The sequence below is a fragment of the Diabrotica virgifera genome, chromosome 5, assembly GCF_917563875.1.
Source record: "Diabrotica virgifera virgifera chromosome 5, PGI_DIABVI_V3a".
Lineage (NCBI taxonomy): Eukaryota > Metazoa > Arthropoda > Insecta > Coleoptera > Chrysomelidae > Diabrotica > Diabrotica virgifera.
This window is the reverse complement of record NC_065447.1, coordinates 12,470,931-12,498,148: the sequence shown is the minus strand read 5'-3', so window position 1 is coordinate 12,498,148 and position 27,218 is coordinate 12,470,931. Positions and strand designations below refer to the sequence as shown.

At 31.3% G+C, this 27,218-nt stretch overlaps 1 protein-coding gene across 2 annotated transcripts in view; it reads left to right on the top strand.

The window, feature by feature from the left end:
• LOC114333224 (uncharacterized) overlaps window positions 1-20,787 on the top strand; it is a 63,763-nt gene extending 42,976 nt beyond the window's left edge. Inside the window, exons 9-12 of one of the 2 annotated variants that reach the window (XM_028283118.2) lie at window positions 15,759-15,917; window positions 16,266-16,436; window positions 17,905-18,201; window positions 18,646-20,787. In XM_028283118.2, the coding sequence (XP_028138919.1) occupies window positions 15,759-15,917; window positions 16,266-16,436; window positions 17,905-18,201; window positions 18,646-20,706 (2,688 nt within the window). In that variant the 3' untranslated portion in view covers window positions 20,707-20,787. The remainder of the gene's footprint in view (window positions 1-15,758; window positions 15,918-16,265; window positions 16,437-17,904; window positions 18,202-18,645) is intronic. The other variant, XM_028283179.2, reaches the window with a different exon arrangement.
• Window positions 20,788-27,218: the final 6,431 nt, after the last annotated feature.

Genomic DNA, 27,218 nt, shown 5'->3' with positions numbered 1-27,218 from the left:
GTGTGCTACTTTTTTTATAAACAAAATGGCGCCGACAAATCGTATTTTTTTCAATTATTGCTCTATAACTCCGAAGATTTTAACTTTACAACCAAAACAGCTTAATAAAAATTCACCGCAATTAAATTGTGCATAGAGATGTGTTCTTCACGATTTGCTCCGACGAAAATTTTCCTCGGAAAATGCGGGTTTTCCTAACAAAAACTCTAATTTTCAAATAAAGTTTTAGGTAAGTAATTATTAATCAATAATTAAATAACTTAGTGACATCAAAGCTTTCTTGGTATAGATTGAAATTCCAGAAGCCGATGAAAATTAAACGAATATTTTAGCAACAATTCAATTGTTAATTAATAATTTACGATCGCAATAATAAACAAAATAATCATGATACATTGATCAAACTTATAAAGATTATAAAGATGAGATGCTTATTTAATATTTTATCGACAAAATATAAATTTTTCTTTTTTTTGCATAATCTTTAAATTTTGAAAAAAAAATAGTTATAATACGCTGGTCTAATTAGTAAAGTACAAAGAAAGGTTATTTACCAGCAATTTTATTGCTGGAATCGAATTATAAGATCCTATATATTATTAATATAGGTATGCAAAGTCCGCATATAGTGTGCTAATTTTTTTTATAAATAAAATGGCGCCGACAAATCTTATTTTTTTCAATTATTGCTCTATAACTTCGAAGATTTTAACTTTACACCAAAAACACTCAAATAAAAATTCACCCCAATTTAATTCTGCATAGAGACATGTTTTTCCCGATTTGCTCCGATGAAAATTTTCCTCGGAAAATGTGGGTTTTCCCAACAAAATCTCGAATTTTCAAATAAATTTTTTGGGCCAGTAATTATTTATCAATAATTATATAGCTTGGTGAAATAAAAGCTTTCTTGTTGTAGATTATAAATTCAGAAGCCGGTGAAAATGAAACGAATATTTTAGCAACAATTCAACTGTTAATTAACAATTTACAGTCACAGTAACAAACAAAATAATCATGAGACATTGATCAAACTTAGAAAGATTATAAAGGTGTGATGCCTATTTAATATTTTGTCGACAAAATATAAATTTTTCATTTTTTTGCATAATCTTTAAATGTTTAAAAAAAATTGTTATAAACAAATTAACATTTCTCAGAAATTGTTCATTATATTCTGATTTAAAAAAATACTTAAAATGCGTATTTCATAGGTCTTGAAAATGAATGCTTTAAAAAAAATTTCCAACCATTTGCAAAAAAGTTATGAAACAGCAAAGTAAATACACGAAATCTCCGTTGTTTATAATTAGTTTTAATTGTTTCAAAGCTTAAAAGTGAGTCTATGGTACAACCTAATTACTCACAAAGAATGTCAAAAATTACTGCAATGGTTATATTTTAATCAAAGATTAAAAACACTTTCTTTTGTAATTTTTAGCGGAAACGTAGGCCTGATACAGAGTCGGAGCTAAAATGTTCACTCGAAGCGACTGACACGCAGCATGCATTATTTATTAAAAGTGTACATCACGCGGCCGGTCGTCGCTCCGAGTGAAAATGTTAGCTACAGTACTGTGTTACTCTACTTTCGCGCGTGTAAATTACAAAAAAATATATTTATAATCTTTAATTAAAATATAACTATTAAACTGATAATCGATATTTTTTTGTAAATAATTAGCTTGTACTTTAAACTCACTTCTACGCTTTGAAAGAATTAAAAAAAAAAAGTATAAATACAGTAGTAATCGTATGATTACTTTGTTGTTTCATAACTTTTTTACAAATGGTTGCAAAAAAGTTTTAAAGCATTCATTTTAAAGATATTTAAAATGCCCATTTTAGCTATTTTTTTAAATTATAATACAATAAAAACTTTCTGAGAAACGTTAATTTGTTTATAACTATTTTTTTTAAACATTTAAAGATTATGCAAAAAAATAAAAAATTCATATTTTGTCGACAAAATATTAAATAGGCATCTTACCATTATAAGATTTCAAAGCTTGATCAGTGTATCATAATTATTTTGGTTATTATTGCGACCGTAAATTATTAATTTACAATTGAATTGTTGCTAAAATATTCGTTTAATTTTCATCAGCTTCTGGAACTATAATCTAAACCAAAAAGGCTTTTAAGTCACCAAATTATTTAATTATTGGTAGATAATTACTTATCTAAAACTTTATTTGAAAATTAAAGATTTTGTTGGGAAAACCCGCATTTTCCGAGGAAAATTTTCGTCGAAGCAGATCGGAAAAAACGCGTCTCTATGCATAATTTAATCACGGTGAATTTTTATTTGGGTGTTTTTGTTGTAAAGTTAAGATCTTCGGAGTTATAGAGCAATAATTGAAAAAAACACGATTTTCGTGCGCCATTTTGTTTATAAAAAAGTAGCACACTATCTGAGGACTTTGTATACCTATGTTATTAATATATAGGATCTTATAATTCGATTTCAGCAATAAAATTGCTAGTAAATAGCTTTTCCCAAAAATGGCCTATTCTCCGATAATCAGCCCAGACTAATATGATTATCTCTGAACAAACTAAAAATCGGGCTGCCAGTATCGATTCAAAACGAAATAACAAGACATGATGATAAGAGTGGCGTACACACATAGCTAGAATGTCGGATAACAGATGGACACAGCGAATAATACACTGGAGACCAAGACAAGAACCATATCGAAGTAGAGGTCGTCCGCCAACCAGATGGTCTGATGACATCAAACGGATCGACAGAAACTGGATGCAGATAGCACAGGACATAAATGCATGGAGAAGACTGAGAGATACCTATTAGGCTATTGATTATGTACTATAGAAAGGAACAACGTTAACGGAGTTTTATTATTTCGTATGGTCAATGAATCTCTATAGATGAAAAAACCGCGGAGTGCTACCATTTAAAGGGGTGCGTTTTTGAGAAATGGGTGAATTAGTCCCTGGGCACAGGTTACATTAGGGTGAGTTCTAGGCACTTTTGGCACAAACACGTCTACATAAAAATTGTTTCTGGTTAAATTTACTATCTAAATATAACTTTTTAAAGTCAAAGATACTTTTTTTTACAAAAATATATTCAAAAGAAAAAGCAAAAAACAAACCCAAAAGAAAGAGATTTTGTTTCTTGTCCCATAACTTTTGTCCACAGGGATATAGGTATAGACATTGCTTCACAGAAAAAAAGCTTACATATTTTTTCTATAAACTGATGTTTGGTAGAGGTCATTAGTTTTTACAGTTTTCGAAATATGATTTTTCAAAGTTCGCCACTCACAGCAATTTTGGGCCATTTTCCTTGTTATTTCGCAAATATTGTTCTGTAACTTTTTTCTACGTAACTTTAGGCATATGCAATGGTACATGTAAGAGGAATAGAAATCAATTACCTTTAAAATGTTCTACTGTAGAATGTTGTACGAATTCTTTTAAAAAGGTTATCTTTTTCAAGATTTTATACTTTTAACGAGTTTTTATATTTTTTACGATTATTTTATAAATTTCCCATTATAACTTTTTTTTCTACATTTAGGTATATATTATAGAATAAAAAAGAAAGATTATTCTGTTTACTTTAAAATGGTGTATTATACAAAATTCTAGGATTATTTTTGAATAAGATATGCTTTTTCAAAATGTAATAAGTACTTGCAACGATTCTTGATTTTAGGATTATTTTTTAAACTTCTCATTATAACTTTTCTATGTGATAGTGTGTTAAGATTGAATCTTATTTTTTATATGTGGACCTTTGGATCCACTTGACTTGGCCGGGTAAACTTCAAAATATGGATTAATTCCAATATTTACTGTCAAAGCTCCTGCATCACAAGCTTTGCTTGAAAAAATAGCATGTAAATGTACCAAAGGATATACAAAAAACTGCGGTTGTAGGAAGATAGGAATTAGTTGTTCAATATTCTGCAAAGGGTGCATGTGCATGGATACTAATTATGGGAACTCTTAAGATAACTAAGGTGTCAGAGGAAAATATTGAAGCTAATGCTAACTGAGAGATGGACTTTGTTTTTGAAAATTTGTTAAATGTCAACTATTAAATAATTTTAACTAAAGTGATGTTTTCTAAAACTAATATTTATGTAATTTTTGTAAAAGAAATAATTTTAAATAAAACAGGTACAAAAATATCAAAGAATTTTAAAGAACAGAAAGCAAGCCCTCTTTATTGAGCAATATATAGTATATTCATGTACAAGAAACAAAAAGTTATAGTCGGTTCGCTAAACTCAGACACAACTGGCTAGTGATTTTAGTAAGTAATTTTGCCAAAAAAATAATTACTAAATAGTTAGTAATTTTACCAATCCTAATGGCAAAGTTGACCAAAAACAAAAAAATTACCACTAAAGTCACTAGCCAGTTGTGTCTGAGTTTAGCGAACCCAATATATAATGAGAAATTTAAAAAATAATCGTAAAAAATGTAAAAAATAATATTTTTTTCATATTAGGTATTATATAATATATAATATAATATTATATTATATATACTATATATAATATAATATTATATAATATATAATGTATTATACAGGGTGTAACGAAAATACAGGTCATAAATTAAATCACATATTCTGAGACCAAAAATAGTTCGAATGAACCTAATTTACCTTAGTACAAATATGCACATAAAAAAAGTTACAGCCCTTTGAAGTTACAAAATGAAAATCGATTTTTTCGAATATATCGAAAACTATTAGAGATTTTTTATTGAAAATGGACATATGACATTCTTATGGCAGGATCATCTTAAAAAAGAATTATAGTGAAATTTGTGCACCCCATAAAAATTTTATGGGGGTTTTGTTCCCTTAAAGCCCCACAAGCTTTTGTGTACGTTCCAATTAAATTATTTTTGTGGTACCATTAGTTTAATTCAATATTTCTAAAACTTTTTTGCCACTTAGTATTTTTTCGATAAGGTAGTTTTTATCGAGTTGCGGATTCTTTTTTAATATGTTTACATAAAAATTTTATGGAGGTTTTGTTCCTTTAAACCCCCCAAATATTTGTGTATGTTCCAATTAAACTTTTACTGCGGTACCATTAGTTAAACACAGTATTTTTAAAACTTTTTTGCCTCTTTGTATTTTTTCTGGAAGGCACTTTTTATCGAGATGTGACTTCTTTTTTAAAATGGTTCAAAATATACCTAAAAATGTAAGTCATAAATAAATTTTCTTATTATTACCAAGTCTCCATAATCGTACTTAGCCATATACAAATATGTGGTGGATTTGACAAATATTCAAAATATCTCGATAAAAACTGACTTTTCGAAAAAGTAATAGGAGGCAATAAAGTTTTTAAAATATTGTGTTTAACTAATGGTACTACAATAATAATTAAATTGGAACGCACACAAAAGTTTGGGGGGGTTTAAAAGAACAAAACCCCCATAAAATTTTTATGGGGTGTCCAAATTTCACTATAATTTTTTCTTAAGATACTACTACCATAAGAATGTCACATGTCTATTTTCAATAAAAGATCTCTAATAGTTTTCGATATATTGGAAAAAATCGATTTTCATTTTGTAACTTCAAAGGGCTGTAACTTTTTTTATGTGCACATTTGTACGAAGGTAAGTTAGGTTCAATCGAATTATTTTTGGTCCCAGAATATGTGATTGAATATATGACCTGTATTTTTGTTACACCCTGTATAATAATATTATTTTATTTTTATATTATATTACGAAAAATCATTAAAAGTATAAAACCTTGAAAAACCATAATCACTTTAAAAAAGTCGTACAACGTTATACAGCAGACCATTTTAAAGGTAATTGATTTCTATTCCTATCACGTGTACCATTACATATACCTAAAGTTACGTAGAAAAAAGTTACAGAACAATATATGCGAAATAACAAGGAAAATTGCCCAAAATTGCTGTGAGTGGCGAACTTTGAAAAATCATATTTCGAAAACTATAAATGCTAATTACCTCTACTAAACAACATTTTAAAGAAGAAATATGTAGATTTTTTTTCTGTAATGCAATGTCTATACCTATATCCTCTAGGACAAAAGTTATGGGACAAAAAACAAAATTTCTTTCTTTTGGGTTTCTTTGTGCTTTTTCTCTTGAATATATTTTTGTAAAAAAAGTATCATTGACTTTAAAAGGTGCTATTTAGATAGGAAATTTAACCAGGAACAATTTTTATGTAGATATGTGTGTAGCAAAAGTGCATAGAACTCACCCTAATGTAACCTGTGCCCAGGGACTAATTCACCCATTTCTCAAAAACGCACCCCTTTAAATGGTAGCACTCCGCGGTTTTTTCATATATAGATGTCCATTGACCATATGAATCGATATGAAATAATAAAACCTTGTTAACGTTGTAGCTCCTTTTAGCTATCTTATTTTGAATATAATCAATAGCCTATATATCCAGCAGTGGATAGATCCAGATTGAATGATGATGATGATGATGACGGGTGGCGTGGCGATATCTGCCTAAAACAAGCGAAAGTGTTACCTATTAATAAAATTAAAATAATATTAAAAATTAAACTTTATGGGGACCAAGTTTTCTGGTAACACCCTCGTGGTTTCTAAAAGGACCCCGCAGAAACCTTATGGGAAATGGCTCTCTGTCGAACGTGTTTTAAGATATAAGCCTCTGAAGTTATAGGTACAGTGAGGACGTTTGAGTTGGAATAAATTCATTGGGCAACTCTGGAGATAAATTACAGGTCAGGTCCATTTTTATTTTTAAATTATAATATTTTGGCATATGTATCATACTAGTGACGTCATCCATCTGAGCGTGATCAAGCAATCGATCATTTTTGAAGTTATACTTCTTTAGGCGCGATTAAGGGTAAAATTTTATTAATCTGCGCGCATGCGCACACAGACAGTATGGAGTTCGTTACTAAATATTTTAATTTATGTATGTATCAGTCCAGAAAAGGTGTGGAAAGGATATATTAGTATGAAGAGAATTATCCATATTACTCAAATGTGGTCTCGAGGTATCCAGTTACAAAAAAACTCGAAGAGGTACCACAAGGTTATTTCTTATTGTTAAAAATCATAAAAGGACGCGTTTCGGCTTTACACAAGCCATCATCAGCTGATACAGGAAATAGAAACAACGGACTGACCAGAAAACAGGAAGGAGGAAGAATCAGCTAGTTTACATTATATAGTATAGAGATGCACACACTTCATCATTAATATGTAGCTATTTATAGCATTTTGTTCTTATTGTACTGTAAAATCTTGAAGAACTCAAAGTTCTTTGTTGGATCTCAAAGACTGGTCAGTCCGTTGTTTTCTATGTCCTGTATTTAAGCTGATGATGGCTTGTGTAAAGCCGAAACGCGTCCTTTTATGATTTTTAACAATAATAAATAACCTTGTGGTACCTCTTCGAGTATTTTTGTAACGGGATATATTAGTGTTTTTAAATATATTTTTCTATAAACGTGTTAAAAATGCAATTTATAGCACTCCATAGGAGCGTTAAAAATGCTACTTTAAAGCACTAGTGCTTTAAAAATTTTAAGGCACTGCAGTTAAAAGTGAATTGTCAAATTATGAAACGTCAAAATATTTATATTTCATTTATTAACATTAATATTAATAATACAACTTGCGCAATTTGAAAAAGGTGGTTTAGAGGTTTTTTTAAATTTAATTTAAACTGTATTATTGCATTTTTAACACGTTTGTAGAAAAAAACTATTAAAATTTGTTAGAATATACAAAAATAAAAGTAGATGTTATTCTATAGTTGTTATGATTTACGTATTGACAGTATAGGCAGTTTTGATGTAATGTCAAGAAAAATATAAAAATTGAATGTCAGTCAAGTTCAAGTAAAAGTTTTTGTAGGTATTGTCCTGTAATTGAGAATGAATAAATTATAATTGTTGATATAATATAAGACGTTTGTAGAAAAAATATTGTATGATATAGATGTTAAAAAGTACATTTTTAAGGCACTCATGTGAATTGCAGAATGAGCGAAGCGAATCTTTCACATACGTGCCTTAAAATTGTGCTTTTAACATTTATATCATAAATAACTATTATTATAATTTTTGTCTATTTGGACTTGTCTACCTCAGGAATAAGATAATAAATAATATTTAAAGTATTTTATAATTCACTTCGTATGTTTGTCACTATGTCTGAGAAATCTTGTAGCCCGTATAAACAAAAGGGTATAGCTCAGTGGTAGAGCGTTGGGCTTGAGATCAAGAGGTCCTCGGTTCCAATCCTGGTGTTTTCTAATTTTTTTTAATTTTTGGTATTGTTTTAATAGAAATTTTTGGAAAGTAGTTAGTAAAAATTAATTTAATCTTTAAATAAAATACAAATAAACTGTCCGAAAGTATATTTATTTCATTGAAATCATATTTAGAAGTATAATTTCTTACGTGCGTACAAAGTACACACACATTCTTTTTTTTTTTAATAAGAACAGGGGTCGTGTAATAGCTCATTTGAAAGATTATTAAATTCTCTATTTAATAATATAAACATTAACAATATTATTTATACAGGGTGCCCAAGAAATCTTTTTGAATTAAATTAATTGAGACAAAAAGAAGAATGTATATAATTTATTTAATTCGAAATACATTTTACTGCTGTCCGAAACCAGGAAAAAATATTTATTTGATAAATAAATATTGTTTTTCGCTTAAATTCAATATTAAAGCTGCCACCCACCTGTGTTTTAGCAGTTTGAACATTTAATTTAAGCGAAAGGGGTCGTGTGATAGCTCATTTGAAAGGTTATTTAATTCTTTATTTACTAATATCTGTACCTCTGAACCATTCAGCAATATGTCCATTTTTTTTCATATTTGACATTTTTACACACTAATAATCAACTTTTATGATTTTATTTAGAGGAATAGTGCACTAGGTCCTAAACTAACTGCTAATGGAGATAGTGACCTTTAAAAGAACATCAAGTCCATTTGTCCCTATGTTAAAAAACAATTTCAAACTGCTCTTCTGTAAAGTTATAAAAATGGACATAGTGTTGTATGGTTCCGAGGTACATATATAAACATTAACATAAATAGGGTGCCCAAATTTTTTTTTTAATAAAATTAATTGAGACACAAAGAAGAATGTATATAATTTATTTAGTTCGAAATACATTTTATTGCTGTCATAAAACAGAAAAAATGTTAATTTGAAAAATAAACATTGCTTTTTGCTTAAAGTAAATGTTCAAACTGCTAAGAGGCAGGTGGGTGGCAGCTTTAATATTGAATTTAAGCGAAAAACAATATTTATTCATCAAATAAACATTTTTTCCTGTTTTCGGACAACAGTAAAATGTATTTCGAATTAAATAAATTATACACATTCTTATTTTTGTCTCAATTAATTTAATTTAAATTTTTTTTGGGCACCCTGTATAAATAATTATGTTAATATTTATATTATTGAATATATAATTGAATAACCTTTCACATGAGCTATCACACGACCCATATTCTTATTTAAAGAAAATCATCGATTGAACCATCACGACCAGATGGATAACGTCACTAGTATGATATATATGCTAAAAAATTAAAATTTAAAACTAAAAAACGACCTGATTTGTAATTTAACTCCAGAGCCTTCCATTCTCGAGAAAATGAATTTATTTCAACTCAAACGTCCTCACTGGACCTATAACTTCAAAGGCTTATATCTTAAAACCATGATTTTTTGGAGCTTTGCGCGATTGAGTCTTTTGTTCTACACATCAAGGACTACCAGAACCCAAAGTTTCAGAGCATTTGACAGAGAGCCATTTTCCATAAACTTTCTGCGGGGTCCTTTGCAAACCAACGAATGCTGGAGCAAAGAAAGCTGAGGGAGATCTAAAAGTTGCATCTCACTTCTCGCCTGTCCAGCGCAGTAAAATTTTGCCTGTTAAACAACGCGGATAGGCGAGAAGTGAGATGCACCTTTTAGACCTCCCTCAGCATTCTTTGCTCCACTATTCATTGGTTTTCAGATTTTAGAAACCACGAAGGTCTTACCAGAAAACTTGGTCCAAATAAAGTTTTATTTTTAATACTATTTTCATTTTATCAAAAGTAAAACTATCGCTTGTTTTAAGCAGATGACGCCACACCACCCGTATCATCATGTTATTTACTGATACTGGCAGCCCGATTTTTATGTTGTTCAGAGATAATCATATATGCTCTCTTTGATGATAACTAGGGAGCGGATTTTATGCTAAATGCAAATTGCATGCATATTTCGCATATTTGAGAACTTTACTAAATTTTGCATATTTTTAAAGAAACATGCATATGTTGTGCCTATTTAAAAACATTTAAGTCCAAAAAAAATTTTTTTAATTCGACACAAAATATTTCCCTGCACAGGCTATCCTATCTATTAATTCGAGAACTACCTGAAGAGAGACGGCTCATTCACTGCCTTTTCATTTTTTCTTTGAAAATACCCGATCTTTACACAAAGTAGGTACTTATAGTGCTTATAGTACGCCGTTATAAAATGATTGTAGGATGTTAAAATGATGAAGGATGGTTTACCGGGAAATCCGAATTTTACTTACTTTTATTATATTTAGTACAATTTGTATCCCAATTGAATAGCTATAATTCTGGTGATTCTTTTAAATCCCCTATTGTTAAGAGAATTTACACCTTTAACCATAGTGTTACGATTTTCTAACGAAAATTGAAATAGTCATGCTTTAGATCAGATCCCGTCTTTAAACGGCTTTAAAACTTTGGAGGACATAATATGCGAAATTTTTAATGGAAATTTTGAAATTGATTTTGGTGCAGAATTTTCGGCTTTAACAAGTTATTTTAAATACGCCCCAATTACTTCTGTTGATGTTGAAAGGAGTTTTTCTAGTTATAAAAATATTTTATCTGATCAAAGGAAATGTTTCCTCGTAAAAAATTTGGAGAAACACATTGTAGTGAATTATAATCGAAGATATAATAGTGATATTGTTGTTTTATATTAAATAGGTAACTATTGGTATAAGTTTTTGTAAAAAATGTGAATAAATTGCACATATAAAAAATACTGATTTTATTTGAAAGATAATAAATAAGATTGCCGCCCCCCTTTAAAAGAACCCCCTAGAATAGAATAAGACAGAAAATTTGTGGTTTCTCGATTTTCGCATTTTTTAAATTTTTGTGCATATCTTGCGCATATTTCGTAATTTTTTACTGCATATATATGCGCATATTTCATCAAAATTGATCGCATATAAATCCGCTCCCTAATGATAACCTAATAAGGTTTGAAACCGGTTAGGGTGCTTATGGCACTTTTAGAACGAACTGAAATATTAGTACGTTCTTTAAAGGTAAAATATTGCAAAACCTTTAAATTTTAAAGAACCTCTTGGATTGACATGAAATTTGGCATTAACATAGCTAACAAGTCAAAGAAAAAAAGTGATATTATGCCGATATGTGCTTTTGCCCTAGGGGTGAGTTTCACCCCCTTTTGGGGGTGAAAAGTATATGTTCGAAATAAGTCCGGAAATGGATAAAATGACTAATTCTACGCAACTTTTGTTCTATAAAGTTTTTTCACCAAGTTAATACGTTTCGAGACATTTGTGAGTGAATATGTTATTTTTTCTACAAAATAACCACGTTTTCAGACGGTTTATCGCAAATAACTCAAAAAGTAAGCATTTGGTCGAAAAATAAATTCTTATCAAAAATATAGAACTTAAAAAAGTGAAAAACATGGCGTATACAGGGTGTCCCGAAAAGATTGGTCATAAATTATATCACACATTGTGGGGTCAAAAATAGTTTGATTGAACCTAACTTACCTTAGTACAAATGTGCTCATAAAAAATGTTACAGCCCTTTGAAGTTACAAAATGAAAATCGATTTTTTTCAATATATCGAAAACTACTAGAGATTTTTTATTGAAAATGGACATGTATCATTATTATGGCAGGAACATCTTAAAACAAAATTATAGTGAAATTTGTCCACCCTATAAAAAAATTATGGGGATTTTGTTCCCTTAAACCCCCCCAAACTTTTGTGCACGTTCCAATTAATTCATTATTGTACCATTAGTTAAACATAACGTTTTTAAAACTTTTTTGCCTCCTAGTATTTTTTTGATAAGCCAGTTTTTATCGAGATGCGGCTTCTATTTTAATATATTTACGTAAAAAATTTATGGGGGTTTTGTTCCTTTAAACCCCCCAAATGTTTGTGTACGTTCCAATTAAACTATTATTCTGGTACCATTAGTTAAACACAGGGTTTTTAAAACTTTTGCCTTTTAGGCTTTTTTCATAAGTCACCTTTTATCGAGATGTAGCTTCTTTTTCAAAATATACCTAAAAATGTAAATTATAAATAAATTTTCAGATTATTAACAGGTTTCCATAATCGTACCTAACCATATACAAATATGTGGTGGATTCGAAAAATATTCAAAATATCTCGATAAACACTGACTTATCGAAAAAGTACTGAGAGGCAAAAAAGTTTTAAAAACATTGTGTTTAACTAACGGTGCCACAATAATAATGTAATTGGTACGTACAAAAAAGTTTGGGGGGTTTAAGGGAACAAAACCCCCATAAAAATTTTATGGGGTGCACAAATTTCACTTTAATTTTTTTTTAAGATGCTGCTGCCATAAAAATGCTACATGTCCATTTTCAATAAAAAATCTCTGAGAGTTTTCGATATATGAAAAAAAAATCGATTTTCATTTTATAACTTCAAAGAGCTGTAACTTTTTTTGTGTGCACTATTGTATATAGGTAAGTGAGGTTCAATCAACCTATTTTTGACCCCAGAATCTGTGGTATAATTTATGACCAATCTTTTCCGAACACCCTGTATATTAGGTCACTATACCTAGTAGAAGCAGAGTTATAGCTAATGAAAAATAGGTTCATATTCGTCAAATTCCAAATCGAATATTTTAATGTGCCATAACCAAAAAACGAAGCACTCTTTTGGGGAAAACTTATTTTTAACGTTTTTAAACTGTTTAAAAAATGCTTATTTTTGTTTAAAAAAAAATTTTAGCATCAAAAGTAAACAAGTTACGCTTAAAATAAAGTTGGTCCCTTTTTTTTTGGTAAGAAATCGGGAAAATCACCCCCTAATTAGCATTTCAAATGAATTTAATTGTTACCACTTCACAAGTTTTTTACTCGCGTATGTATTGATCATATGATCTGTAAGTTTCATCGGTTCAAAGTCCTTATTTTTGAAACAGCTGTAGTTAAAAGGGTTTGAACGAGTCACTTATCACGAGTGATGCAAATTTAGAAACACCGAATCTTAACCAATTTTTGTCTTACAGAAAAACAAAAAATACGAAATATTCAGAAAAGTAAAGCCGACTTTTTTTATCGTTTAAGATTTTTGGTATCTCTAAAAATTTTTAAGTTATTTTGAAAAAAAAAGCATTTTTTTTCAAAATTAAAATTTTTAAAAATTTTACTTTAAAACCAATTTTTTTCAAAAATAAGCACTTTGAATCGATGAAACTTACAGATAATATAAACACAACATAAATAAAGTAACTTGTGAAGCGGTAACGATTAATTTCATTTAAATTTCTAATTGGGGGTGACATTCCTGATTTTTTTTGCCAAAACAAAAGAGACCTACTTTATTTTGAGCGTAACTTGCTTACATTTGATGCTAGAAATTTTTTTATAAAAACAGAATTTAAGCTTTTTTTAAACACTTTAAAAAAGTTATAATGTGTTTTCTCCAAGAAGGCTTCATTATTTGGATATTTCACATTGAATTATTCTATTTGGAATTTTTCGAATATGAACCTATTTTTCATTAGCTATAACTCTGCTTTTGCTAGGTATAGAGACCTACATAATATACACCTGTTTTTCACTTTTTTTATAGGCTATAGTTTTGCTAAGAATATTTTTTTCGACAAAATGCTTACGTTTTGAGTTATTTGCGAAAAATCGTCTACAAACGTGGTTTTTTTGTTGAAAAATGAACATTATTCACTTGCAAATAAACTCGAAAAGTATTGATTTGGTGAAAAATTCTATAGAACAAAAGTTGCTTAAAATAAGTCAGTTTATCCTTTTCGGGACTTATCTTGGACATCTATTTTTTCACCCCCGAGATGAGGTGAAAGTCACCATCAGGGCAAAAGCACACATCGGCACCATATCACTTTTTTTCTTTGACATGCTAGCTATGCGTATGATAAAATTTCATGTCAATCCAAGCGGTTCTTTAAAATTTACTGCAAAAACCGTGAAAGAATGTACTATACAGGGTGTTTCATTAATAATTGTCCATATAGTAACTGGAGAAACCTTAGCACAAAATACGAATATTTCACCTAAAACACTTAAATAAAATGTGGTTCCTTACTGAGTTACAGGGTGTTTTATCTAAAAAGTTAAAAACTATTTTTGCTCAGCATTTTAAAACTATTCAATGTATCCTTTCTATACTTGGCAGAAAGTGCGACTACTATATACCCTACTAAATTATGATAAACAAACGTTTCTAGCTACTACCAGAGGCGTACGACAGGGAATAGTGAATGGTTGTCCCTTCTCAAATTCTACGCCACTGGAGGAATTACTATTTTAGTGCCGTTTTTAGATTCTCCAATACCTTCTACGTAAATAATATACTCTTCATTGGTAACGATAAAGTTATTAGTTTTCGAGATATTTGAAGTTAAATATGAAACGGCACAGATATTTTGATTAATTTATGATATATACGAGTATAATTCATATGATTAAAATTTAAAAATTATTTGTACCCAGTACTTTAAAACTATTTGGCGTATCCTTATCATACTTGGCAGAAAGTGTAGGTACTATATACCCTACTAAATTAAGATAAACAAACGTTTCTAGCTACTACCAGAGGCGTACGACAGGGGATAGTGTCTGGTTGACCCTTCCCAAATTCTACGCCACTGACGAAATTGCTATTTTAGTGTAATTTTTTGATTTTCCAGTACTTTTTATGTAAATAATATACTCTTCATTCGGAACGATAAAATGTTTAGTTTTCGAGATATTTGAAATTAAAAATGAAGCGACACAATTCATTAATCAAAATAACCGTGTCGTTTCATTTTTAACTTCAAAGATCTCGAAAACTAATCACTTTATCGTTACGAATGAAGAGTATATTATTTTCATAGAAAGTATTTTAGAATCCAATAATTGAACTAAAATAGCAATTCCGCCAGTGGCGTAGAATTTGGAAAGGGTCAACCATTCACTTTCCCCAGTCGTACGCCTCTGGTAATAGCCAGAAACGTTTGTTTAACATAATTTAGTAGTTTGTACAATACCTATACTTCTTGCCAAGTATGAAAAGGATATGTCGAACAGTTGTAAAATGCTGAGCAAAAATAGTTTTTAAATTTTTAGATAAAACACCCTGTAACTCAGTAAGGAACCACATTTTATTTAAGAGTTTTAGGTTAAATCTTCGTATTTAGTGCTAAGGTTTCTCCAGTTACTATATGGACAATTATTAATGAAACACCCTGTATAAGACGGCTCTTGTTTCGTTTTACAACGAAATGATTATTTATTTATATATTTTTTAATTTAATTAAATGATTATTTATGTATTTCTAAGTTTTCTCTTTATTTTTGGATACTCCTTATTATCCTTCTATTTCTTCTTTTTTTCTGATAATTCTTCAGAAAGGAACATTTTTCTATTATTTCATTATCTTTTTAGAGGTCAGTCGATAATGGTGTAAATGAGAACAACAAAATTGAAGACACAAAAGGAAACATAGATGTCGCAATTTTAAAACTTGAAGAAGAAGTGCCACCGCTAGAAGATACTCTAATGCTTGTGGATATTCCAGTTATAGATAAACCCATTACTACTGCTGTAAGTATCACTATCCTTATTAAATCGTATTAGACATACACGACAGCATTGGTTCATGTTTGAATGGAAAAGAGGTCAATAAAAGAAAGAAGGCAACAATAGGACACCCTGTACATTTTCTCATCTTTTTTTTCTCTTAAAAAAACTTAAACTTTAACTTAAAAAATACCCTGTATAGTAGTGAAACTTCATGTGGCAAAAACAGAGATTATGATAGGAATCTAAATATGAGAAAATATACAGGGTGTCCTATGTTACCTACATTTTTTCTAAACAACTGTTTTTGGATATTCTGTACAATAATGAAATTATCGACCAATGTCTCAAAAAAACTCATTTTTCTTTTAGTTTCAAAATCTTGAGGCCCATGTATTTGAAGAAGCCCTTAACAACACAGTCTACGAAACGCAGGCAAGCAAACCTGAGCATGAAGATGACAATGATTCTTTAAGCGCAAAAAATATTGAACAAAACGAGATTCTTAAAAGTTCTGTGAATGACAAACTGGACGCAGCTAAGGTAAATTGATTCTTCTTCTGCTTCTTGTAGTTTCTTTTCCTATCGCAGGTTGGCTATTATCACAGCTATCCGTACCTTATTAGGGGCTGCTCTAAAAAGATCTACTGAGTCGCAACCATAGTCTCTTAGGTTTCTCAGCCAGAAAATTCTTCGTCTTCCTATAGATCTTTTACCCTTAATTTTATCCTGCACTATGAGCCTTAATATCTCATATTTCTCATCTTTGGTAATGTGCTTCAAATATTCCAGCTTTCTTGTTTTGATATTCTTTATGACCTCGCAATACTTTTGTAACCTTATTTTAACACTTCTGCAATTGTAACTCATTGGATCCATGGTATTTTCAGAATCCTTCTATAGCACCACATCTAAAATGCTTCCAACTTCTTTACGATACTCACTTTTAGTGTCATCTCTCAAATTGAAGATGATTTACAACGTATACAACGTATGCTGCACGCATTTAGTATAACCGCTAGAAAATTTAAAATGTTAATTTCCCAAAAAAAGACTAAATGCATGGTTATAACAGCAGATCTAATAAGGTGTAAATTAGAGCTGGAGGGTCAAATAATAGAACAAGTCATGGAGTTTAAATATCTAGGCATAGCACTATGCAGTTACGGAAAGCTCGAAACAGAAGTGGAAGATCAGGTGAATAAAGCAAACAGAGCCGCAGGTTGCCTGAATGAAAAAATATGGAGGAATAAAAACATCGGAAAAGAAGTGAAAGGCAGAATTTACAAAACAGTCATCAGACCAATAATGACATACGCGGCAGAAACACGACCTGATACAGAAAGGACAAAGAGAATGCTAGAAACAGCAGAGATGAAAACATTGCGAAAAATCGATGGTAAGACGCTGTGGGATAGAGCTAGAAGTGCAGATATACGAAGGAGATGCAAGGTGGACAACATTAATAACTGGGTGAAAGCAGAAGCGTAGAATGGAACGACCACATAAGCCGAATGACAACAAATAGAGTAGTAAGGACGGCGAGAGACGGTTCCCCAATAGGAAGACGATCAGTGGGAAGACCACGAAAAGGATGGAATGGCAACTTACTGGAGGCACATTGAAAAACAGACAGAGTAATGTCTATATAAAAAGAAGAAGAAGAAGAAGACTTTTAGTGTCCAGCTTTCCATTCCATACAACAAAGTCAAGAACACCTAGCATCTTAAGGCTCTTATGCTCAGCTCCAGTGGAAGATCTCGATTAACAAACATTTTTTCATTTTTTTAAATGCTTGTCTTTCAATTTCAATGCGTGTCCTGATTTCTCTACCTTGGTTAGTGTTTTCATTTACCCAGGTTCCCAGATATATAATTCCCTAAGTAAATTGATATATCCATCTAGCTTTGTTTTTCTCTCAAAGACGTTTACAGAAAATACAAAGAAACTACATCTGTAGACAATATGTAAATATCTTATTTATTTGTTTAATATGTTACATATATTGCAGAGCACTTCAGAAACTCACAATTCAAAAATTTCTACTACACCAGTAACTCCAAAAAATGTTAATGCTTCTGAAATTGCCTTCAATGCTAACACGACCAATACTAATGGTACAGAGGAATTGAAACCAGAACATTCTGAAACAATGCCAAAAACTGAAGAAGTTAAACCGGAACAGTCAAAACCTGTCGAGTTGGTAGAAGAAGAAAAGAAAGAATATGAGTCAGTGAAATCAGACCATTCAAAAACTGGGGAGTTAGTAGAAGAAAAGAAATACTCCGAATCAGTGAAATCAAATGAGGTATAAATAGTTTACATCAAATTAAGGTTTTTTCATTTCTTCAAGTGCTACAATAATATCTCCATCATTAGATATTTGAGACTGAACCTTCCATGCAGCTATTTGCCCGTGGATTTTCTTCTCCTAATGCAAAGAACTGCACATTTTCTAGACTGTTACACTGACATAGAAGGTGCTCTGCTTTTTCTTCTTCCAGGTGTTTCAACTGTCTTTTTCCTGGCTAATTCCTTCAGCATTCAAATGATTGTAATTTGCTTTATCTTGTTTTTTGAATATGAGCGTTCTTCATTATTTTACCATCTACCTTCCATACATTCTTTATGTTAAAATTCATTATCTTTTCTTTCATGTTTCCAAAGATATAAAAACCTTTCCCTATCCTTTATATCACCTTTTGATTATATCGTTCAATGTGTATGATACATAAAATTTTAACAATTTTAGGAAGAAAACTCTATATCAAATGAAATAGCAGACACACCACATCGCAAAAAGCGTTCAACAGACGAAGATTTCAACAAAAAGAAAAAAGAGTACAAGAATGCCGAAGATCTCCACAAAAAGAAGAAAGAACACAAGAAAGAAAAACTGGACAAAAAAACCGAAGACAAGAATCCGAAGAAAAAACATAAGGCTACTGAAACTTTAAACGAACAAATGAACCATCTCAAAGAAAAACTACAAGAAAGAAAAGACGAGATCGATAAAATAGTACATAAACAAAAATATATGGAAAAAGAAAAGAAAGAACAGTGGAAAAGTAAATTGCGCAAAAAGAAACGATCACATTTCTTTAAACCTAATATTGAAATTGCGTGGCCTGATATCAACACCAGATTTAAGTCTCATCACGGGAAAGTCAAAAGATCAATTTTTGGCACTAGAAAAGTTTTTGGGAATTACCAACCTGTGACATCTGACTTAAAAGCATGGAAACCTGTAGATATACCTGCTCTTAAAAGAGATATATACAAAGCTAATTCAAGAAAACTGTTACCTCCAAACGACTATCAAGTGTTCAAAAATATATTTAAAACACCGTACAATATAAGAAAACGAAGATATATCGATACTGATGTAGATATCAGAGAAAACGAAATAGACTCAGATATTAACGAAATTCATAAGGACAAAGATATACTCAATATGCCTGAAGATGATTTGTTAAAGTCCGAGCTTCCAACTAGTATTGAGTTCGACCTCCTCAACGTTGAAAAGAAAACAAAACCTAAAAAGTATGACATTTACGATTTTAGATCAAAATCTTCCAAGAGAAAAGATGGCAAGAACAAAGATAATGATCATGGAAACGTAAAAGCCGATTCGAATTTTGACGACAAGGTAAAGGAAATAGATCCTTTTCATATTGAAGAGACAAAAATAGCTAAACTGAATAAAGCGCATCAAAGCAAAGAGGATGCTGTGGATGATCCTGCTCATATTGTTGGAGAAGATAAACTGGATAGTCACCTTGAGAGTACGAAATCAGCTAACACAAAACATGAAAATATAGAGCATTTTGACATTGAGCCTGTTGCTATTTTTGGGCCAGACGTAGGCACACTAGATACTATTTTTGAAAATACAGCTTCAGAAGAAACCAATAAAGATAACCACAATAAAGATACCCTTATCTTTGATCCTGTTGATATTTTTGAACAAATAACAAGTATTGATGGTGACAGTGTAAAAACACATACTAAACATCAAAAGAAACAGCACCATGATATTGATCCATTCGATATTTTTGGACTAGAATTGATCCCACTAGATATCATCACTAACAATTTACAATCTGCCGAAAAACATAAACAATATCACAACAAAGACAGTTTTATGATTGATCCTGCCAATATTTTTGAACAAATAACAGGTATTAGTGATTACAATATAAAATCAGCAAAAACAAATACGAAACACCAAAACAAGCAACACGGTACTATTGATCCATTTGATATCTTTGGACCAGGTGTCACAACACTAGACATCATTGTTGAAAACACTGAAAAAAATAAAGAAAACCACAATAAAGAGACACATATGATTGACTCTGAAGATATTTTTGGACAAGGTACATTAGATATAATAATCAACGATCAAAAATTACTTCCAGATATTCTAGATGTTAATAACATTGAAACACCATTTACTCACCAAGATTTTCCTAAGGAAAACATCGAAAAACACGAGGAAAACATATTGGACGGCTTCTTTAAAGATGATACCTACAAAGTCCAACTGCCAAATAACGATGAATTAGATTTGATCAAAAGAGGGGAGGACACTGAGATCAAATTATTGCACCATGATGGACAGGCGGATGATAAAAACGTTGGAGACAAAAAAGAGGCTATTATAGAAGATATAAGTAGACTTATTCCAGATATTCAATCAAGATTCAAACCTATTGAGAGTGTGGATAGGGTATTGAGTGATGTTATGAATTTTTTCACGAATGTTGGTAAACATTTAGATAAATATTTAAGGCAATTTGGCATTAAATAACCAATAAGTATATTATTTATTATACAGGGTGTCCCAAAAGTAGTGGAACGGTCGAATATTTCGCGAACTAAACATCGGATCGAAAAACTGAAAAATACGTGTTCAATCGTTTTCAAAAATATATCCAATGACACCAAACACCAACCCCCACTACACCCCCTGGAGGTGGGGTGGAGGGTAACTTTAAAATCTCAAATGGAAACCCCTAGTTTTTCTTACAGATTTGGATTCGTTACGTAAAAGTAAGCAACTTTTATTCAAAACATTTTTTCGAACTGTGGATAGATGGCGCTATAATTGAGAAAAACGATTTATCCTGATACCATAGGTAAATTATAGAAACGGTCTAATATCTCGAGAAATACATTTCCAAATGAGAAAACAAAAAAAAAATTTTAATACTTTTCGAAAACCTATCGAATCATACTAAACATGACGCTCCAACCCACCCCCTGGAGGTGGGGTGGGGGGTAACTTTAAAATCTTAAATAGCAACCCCCACTTTTTATTACAGATTCGGATTGGTCATAAAAAATTAAGCAACATTTGTTCGAAACATTTTTTAGAATTGTTGATAGATGGCGCTTTAATTGGAAAAATACAATTTATTAGCGCCATCTATGAGCAATTTTAAAAAATGTTTCGAGTTCGAATCTGCAATAAAAAGTGGGGGTTGCTATTTAAGATTATAAATTTACCCCCCACCCCGTCTCCAGGGGGTGGGTTGGAGGGTCATTTTTGGTGTTTATCGATAGGTTTTCGAAAAATATTAAAAACCTGTGTTTTGGTTTCTCATTTGGAAGTGTGTTTCTCAAGATATTAGACCGTTTCTATAATTTACCTATGGTATCAGGATAAATCGTTTTTCTCAATTATAGCGCCATCTATCCACAGTTAGTTGCTAATAAAAGTTGCTTACTTTTACATAACGAATCCAAATCTGCGAGAAAAACTAGGGGTTTCCATTTGAGATTTTAAAGTTACCCCCACCCCACCTCCAGGGGGTGTAGTGGGGGTTGGTGTTTGGTGTCATTGGATAGATTTTTGAAAATTATTGAACACGTATTTTTCAGTTTTCCGATCCGATGTTTAGTTCGCGAAATATTCGACCGTTCCACTACTTTTGGGACACCCTATATATGTATTTGTTTAATTTATTTAATTATATATACAGGTGTAGATTAAGTGAGGCTTTTGAAGTTAAGTTTATTTATTAGTAATTTTTATGTAGTTTAAGTTCTGTAATTTTTTGTAATTGTATTAAAGCAGGTTTTATTTGATTTTTTCGTATCTTATTTTTGTCGTAGTTCCATAATTAACAAAGTATATTGAATTACTAAATGAAAAAAAAAAGAACTGTTGCACGTATTTAGTTTCATATTCAAATCTTTTCTATTAGCATGATCGTTTTCTTAGGCCTGGGTCCCGCGTATCAAAAAAAAGTTTATTAATGACAAGCTGAAAATTTGTTAATAGCTTAACTGTGTCTAGACGGACAAACCTTGATGTAAGGGAACACTGGAACAGGAGAAGTTTTAATTGTGGAACAGGTTACAGGTTTCGAACGTCAGACTACGAAAACGTTCCATGTATTTTGTCGGACAGAACTTCCAACTGATTTGTTACCCATTCATTAAACTCTCATGCAAAAATCAGACTGCTATTTACCATCAACATAATTCCTGTCATTTGACATATTCTACGTGTCGGACTTATTAAAATGCCCAACATATTTGTCAGACAAACATTTTTTGATATATTATATAAAGTTTGCTATTGAATAAACTTAAAAACAACCTACTAGTTTTCACAACATAAACTTGTCACGATGACACAATTCCACAATTAAAATCACGTTCCACAATTCTAGAGCCGGCAGACTAAAACACATAAGTCAAAAAAACCGATTTTTCTTTTTGTACATGCACATGTTCATATATTTTTCTCCACCGACTGACTCAAGCACATACGTCATACACGTTTATTTCACATTGATTTTAAGTACTATAAATTTTTACTATAAATTTACTATAAATCTTTAGACGTTATAAAGAACATAAGTTGACTTATGTAAAAAAGTACAACTGATATATTCAGTTTTGCTGATTTATAAGCATGACTTAAGTTGTTAGGTACATCAAGTACTTGACGTTGTCGTCTTCCTTGTTTAAGAATATACAGATATTTAACTTTAGGTGCCTACTTAAAACATGGCTAAGAGAGAAGCGATATTCAATGAATATTGGGTAATGGGTATATACAATCGGAAAAATGAAAGAATACCCATGAACGATCACATCAATCACTTATTTTGTATTTGCTGTCTTTTTCTATAAATAACAAACGTTTGTCATAGAAAAAGACAGCAAATACAAAATAAGTGATTGATGTGATCGTTCATGGGTATTCTTTCATTTTTCTGACTGTACAAAAAAAGGTCTGCTTACATGTCATCATTAATAGAGATTGTAGAAAAAGCTTCTCAAAGACAACGTGAAATAGACCCTGAAAATAGAAATTTCGTATGAAGACGTATAAATATTTTGTTGTAATAGATGTACTGCGTTAAGCTATTTGTAGGGGGTGGCAATGAAGAAACGGTCTTCAGTAGGTGGTACAAAAATTAATGATATGCGTGGAACAACTGTACCTAAAAATAAAATATCCGAGGACAAAAGGAAGGAAATAAAAAACCATTTGTCTCTTCCGTCGTAAGAAAGTCACTACACCAAAAGAGTACATCAAAGAAGTATTTGCCTTCCCTCCTAACAATCACCAAAATATATCAACTATTTGCCTATCAAACCACCTTCAGACCAGATCAAACCAGATCAAGCTTACGAATCTAAAAAACGACACACAGATGTATCAAAATGATAGTACCGTACAAGTGCATACAATACATGTGATTTACAACAGTGTTTACCGACTCCATCATTGACTTCTTATGTAGCTTTTTATAAACGTCAATTGTGGACGTTCAATTTGACCGTACATGACAATAAGACTAGAAGAGCTTTATGATATGTGTGGTATGAATCTACTACTGCTCGAGGAGCGAATCAGCTTGCATCTTGTCTCTTTAATCTTCAAACAAACCTACCTAATAACACAAGAAGTGTAATATTTTACTTTGATACCAGTGGAGTTCAGAATAGAAATTCTCACGTGGGTTCTATGTATACGTAGGCTGTACTTAACTTACAGTAGAGAGAGTCAACCATCAATTTATGGTTCCCGAACATAGCCATTTAGAAGTTAAACAGTTCATGGAATAATAGAAAGAAAAAAGAAAACAGAAATCCAAATATATCTTCCTCATGACTGGAGTCAACTTATTAGGCCAGCAGTAACAAATTTCAAGTTGTGGAAATACTGACTTTTTGGATTTTTGGACTTTTACTTTGGTATTAAGAAATAAAGATGTAGATGGAAAGCTGTTTAAATGGTTGGACAAAAGGTGGCTCCGCTATGATACGGAATTTAGAATGGTATCTTACAAAGACACCTTACAAATGGAATCAAATTTTCACAAGATACATTTAAGACGGAGGGCATCCTTTATGGGTCGCCCCCAAAATCTCAACTATCATCAACACGCCTAACTTCACGCGCAACTTTGATACATCATTGATTCAATTTCTATAATATTCTAAATATTTATTTTTCTTAATATTATGTATCCGAGTTGCTGTGAATATGATAGGTCGTATCCAACTTGGGGCCTATGCTTTTTGGATATATCAAAGTTGCGCGTGAAGTTAAGCGTGTTGATGACAGTTAATCTTTTGGGCCGCACCCATCCTTTATACCTAATATCATTCCAATTATATCACTATTGCCTTTAACTATATCAAAAGACAAAAAGATGACTTAGTTTCTCTACTAACAATAATACCAAATTAATGTTTTCCATAAATTTTATATAGATTTGCCTAGTAAGGAAAATGTAGCTAATATGGATTGATGGAAGAAGATATTGCGTTGTAACAAACTAAAATTCCTAGTTGTGCTGTTAGACATGTCATATATACTTGTGCTCTTTTTAAGATAATTCAGGAAAAACAATTTTCCATACTTTTTTATAGAGCCATACTTACCTACAAGTAAGGATGTTATACACACTCTCATAAAATGCAATAAATGTTTTTCAGAAATATTGAACTATTTTTTATTACAGTTTTATTCGATTTCTGAAAATCTATAGTTTTTGACTTATGTGCTTTAGTTTTCCGACCCTACAATTAAAACTTCCCGTGTTCCAGTGTTCCCATACATCAAAGTTTGTCAGACTAGACACCGTTAAGCTATTAACAAATTATCAGCTTGCTATTAATCAACTTTTTTTGGTACGCGGAATCTACACCTATTTGATACGTGGGATTCGTATTTATGTCCAATATTAAATGTTTTGCAGCCAAGAAACTTTTTTCTTTCTAAACCATTTTGATCTTTTATGTTTTATTTAAAAATTTGCTGCAGTATTCCATATCTACGAGCCCCTTCCCATATCAGTTGGCCCAATGCAGATTGAAAAGAAAATCCAATTTTACAGAACAAATACAAAAGTCAAGCAACCTAAACTTTGAAAGTTTTAATTCATCGATAATTTGTGGATTTCCAGAATTATACAAAATATGTTTTAAATTAATAAAAACAGTTAATTAAACAGGATAACAACAAATTAAAAAAAAGTAAAAAATATCTAATTTTAACAAAAAAAATGTAAAAGTTTACAACTCAGTGACATCCCTTTTATTTTTAATTAGATTCAAAATTCTTTGAGGCATAGTTTTTACAAAGTTCTGGCAACACTCTGGTGTAAATTAATCCCATATTTTTTGCAAGTTTTGTTTCAATTCTTTGACGGACCTAGCAGGATGTTTCCCCAATGTTTTTTTATTTCGCGTCACAAAGAGACGCGAAAGTTTCTCTCAGGGACAAGTCAGGACTGTTAAAACCGTATTCCAGAAGTAGTATATCATGGTCTCCAATCCAGTTTAAACTCTTTTGAGGTATGGCAACCAAGGGCGGATCCAGGACCGATTTTCGGGAGGGGCCATGAACTTTTTGTGGGGAGGGGTAGGCTGAGGTACGGGCGGTAATTTTTAAAAATTAGGGTTACAATGGTGAGTTTTAAGGCACTTTTCACAAAATTTTACCGTCTGTAAGGTTTAAAGCTCACCATTCCTGCCGTAGTACCGATTCCTACACATTTCTTCGGATCCAAGTGCAGTTCTTTCAACAAGTTTAATACTATTTTTCCCAATGCTTCTCCTGTCAGGATTTGTTCTTTCCCTCTTTCTTAATTTTCACTAATTATTTTTAGGTTCTCATAAGCGTCAATGTACTTGACAAAGTCTTCCACGTGGGATACGTCTGTCGTTTCGTCAAATGTGACAGAGTAATAATTTGCATTTTGAACCTGATTCATTATGTGTTCAATTATTTCTTCGCCACAACATGTTATTAATTGATTTTGATTTATGCTACTAATGTATGTTGCTCAGGAAGATGCTGTGGATAGGTGTTATCTAAGAGTCTTATCTCCTGATACCAATGCGATTTTAAACCTTAACAATTCCCCTCATTGCTAGGTCCAGCATCTTCGTCCAGAAGCAGAAGGCCATCATCACGATGGTCTCTTTAAGGAATATTTTGTCGACCTAAGGACACTATAAACCCTACTATTGGTCGTAGCCTTCCTTAATTTTTTTTATCTATTTAGACCTCTGAGAGTCTATCTGGTTAATCACTGACTTTTGAGGGTTGCGATAACTTTGTAGAAAATCCAGCCCAACCTGAACGTACTCCTTGTGGTATGATGTTTTTTCATGGGTTTGTATGGCTCCGTCATTGCTCTTGAGTTTGACGAAAGATGTTAAAAGTTTCGTGACAAGGCTTTGGGCTGTCACCCCTTTATTGCGTAAAAACTAAATACTTGTAAAACAACTTCTTTTGTCTGTGAGGAAATACCAACCAACTCCTTTGTTCTAAGTGCTAGTGACCCAAGTAACGCTTCATTTCGTTTTTATTCTTTGTGTGTATAGAAAATGGAAATTGATACGATTTTGATGGCTGTCGAGGTCATTCTAAAAATTTTCAATTTTTAAAATTATCAACATTTTGGTTTATAAAACATCCTGTCGTTCTTGAAGCTTCCGTTACTGCCTTTGTTCAATTCTAGTCCAGAAAACATATGTATCCCCTATTTTGTACCTACATATTATATATGTGTTTGAAATTAAAAACATTTGAACTGCAAATATTTAAATTTATATATTTTTTTAAATTCTCGGAGGGGGCCATGGCCCCCGTAGCCCTCTCCCTGGATCCGCCCTTGACTAAGCCATCCCGTTGGAAGACAAAATGTTTCGCTGATTTTAACTTATTTAAATGACTTTGTTCCAAAATCGGTAAGAGATTATTTAGAATCTTCAAATATTATTTGCCCCTATTTAAAATTCTATCGATAAAATGCAACTTTTCCACATCTTTCGCCGACATGCTGC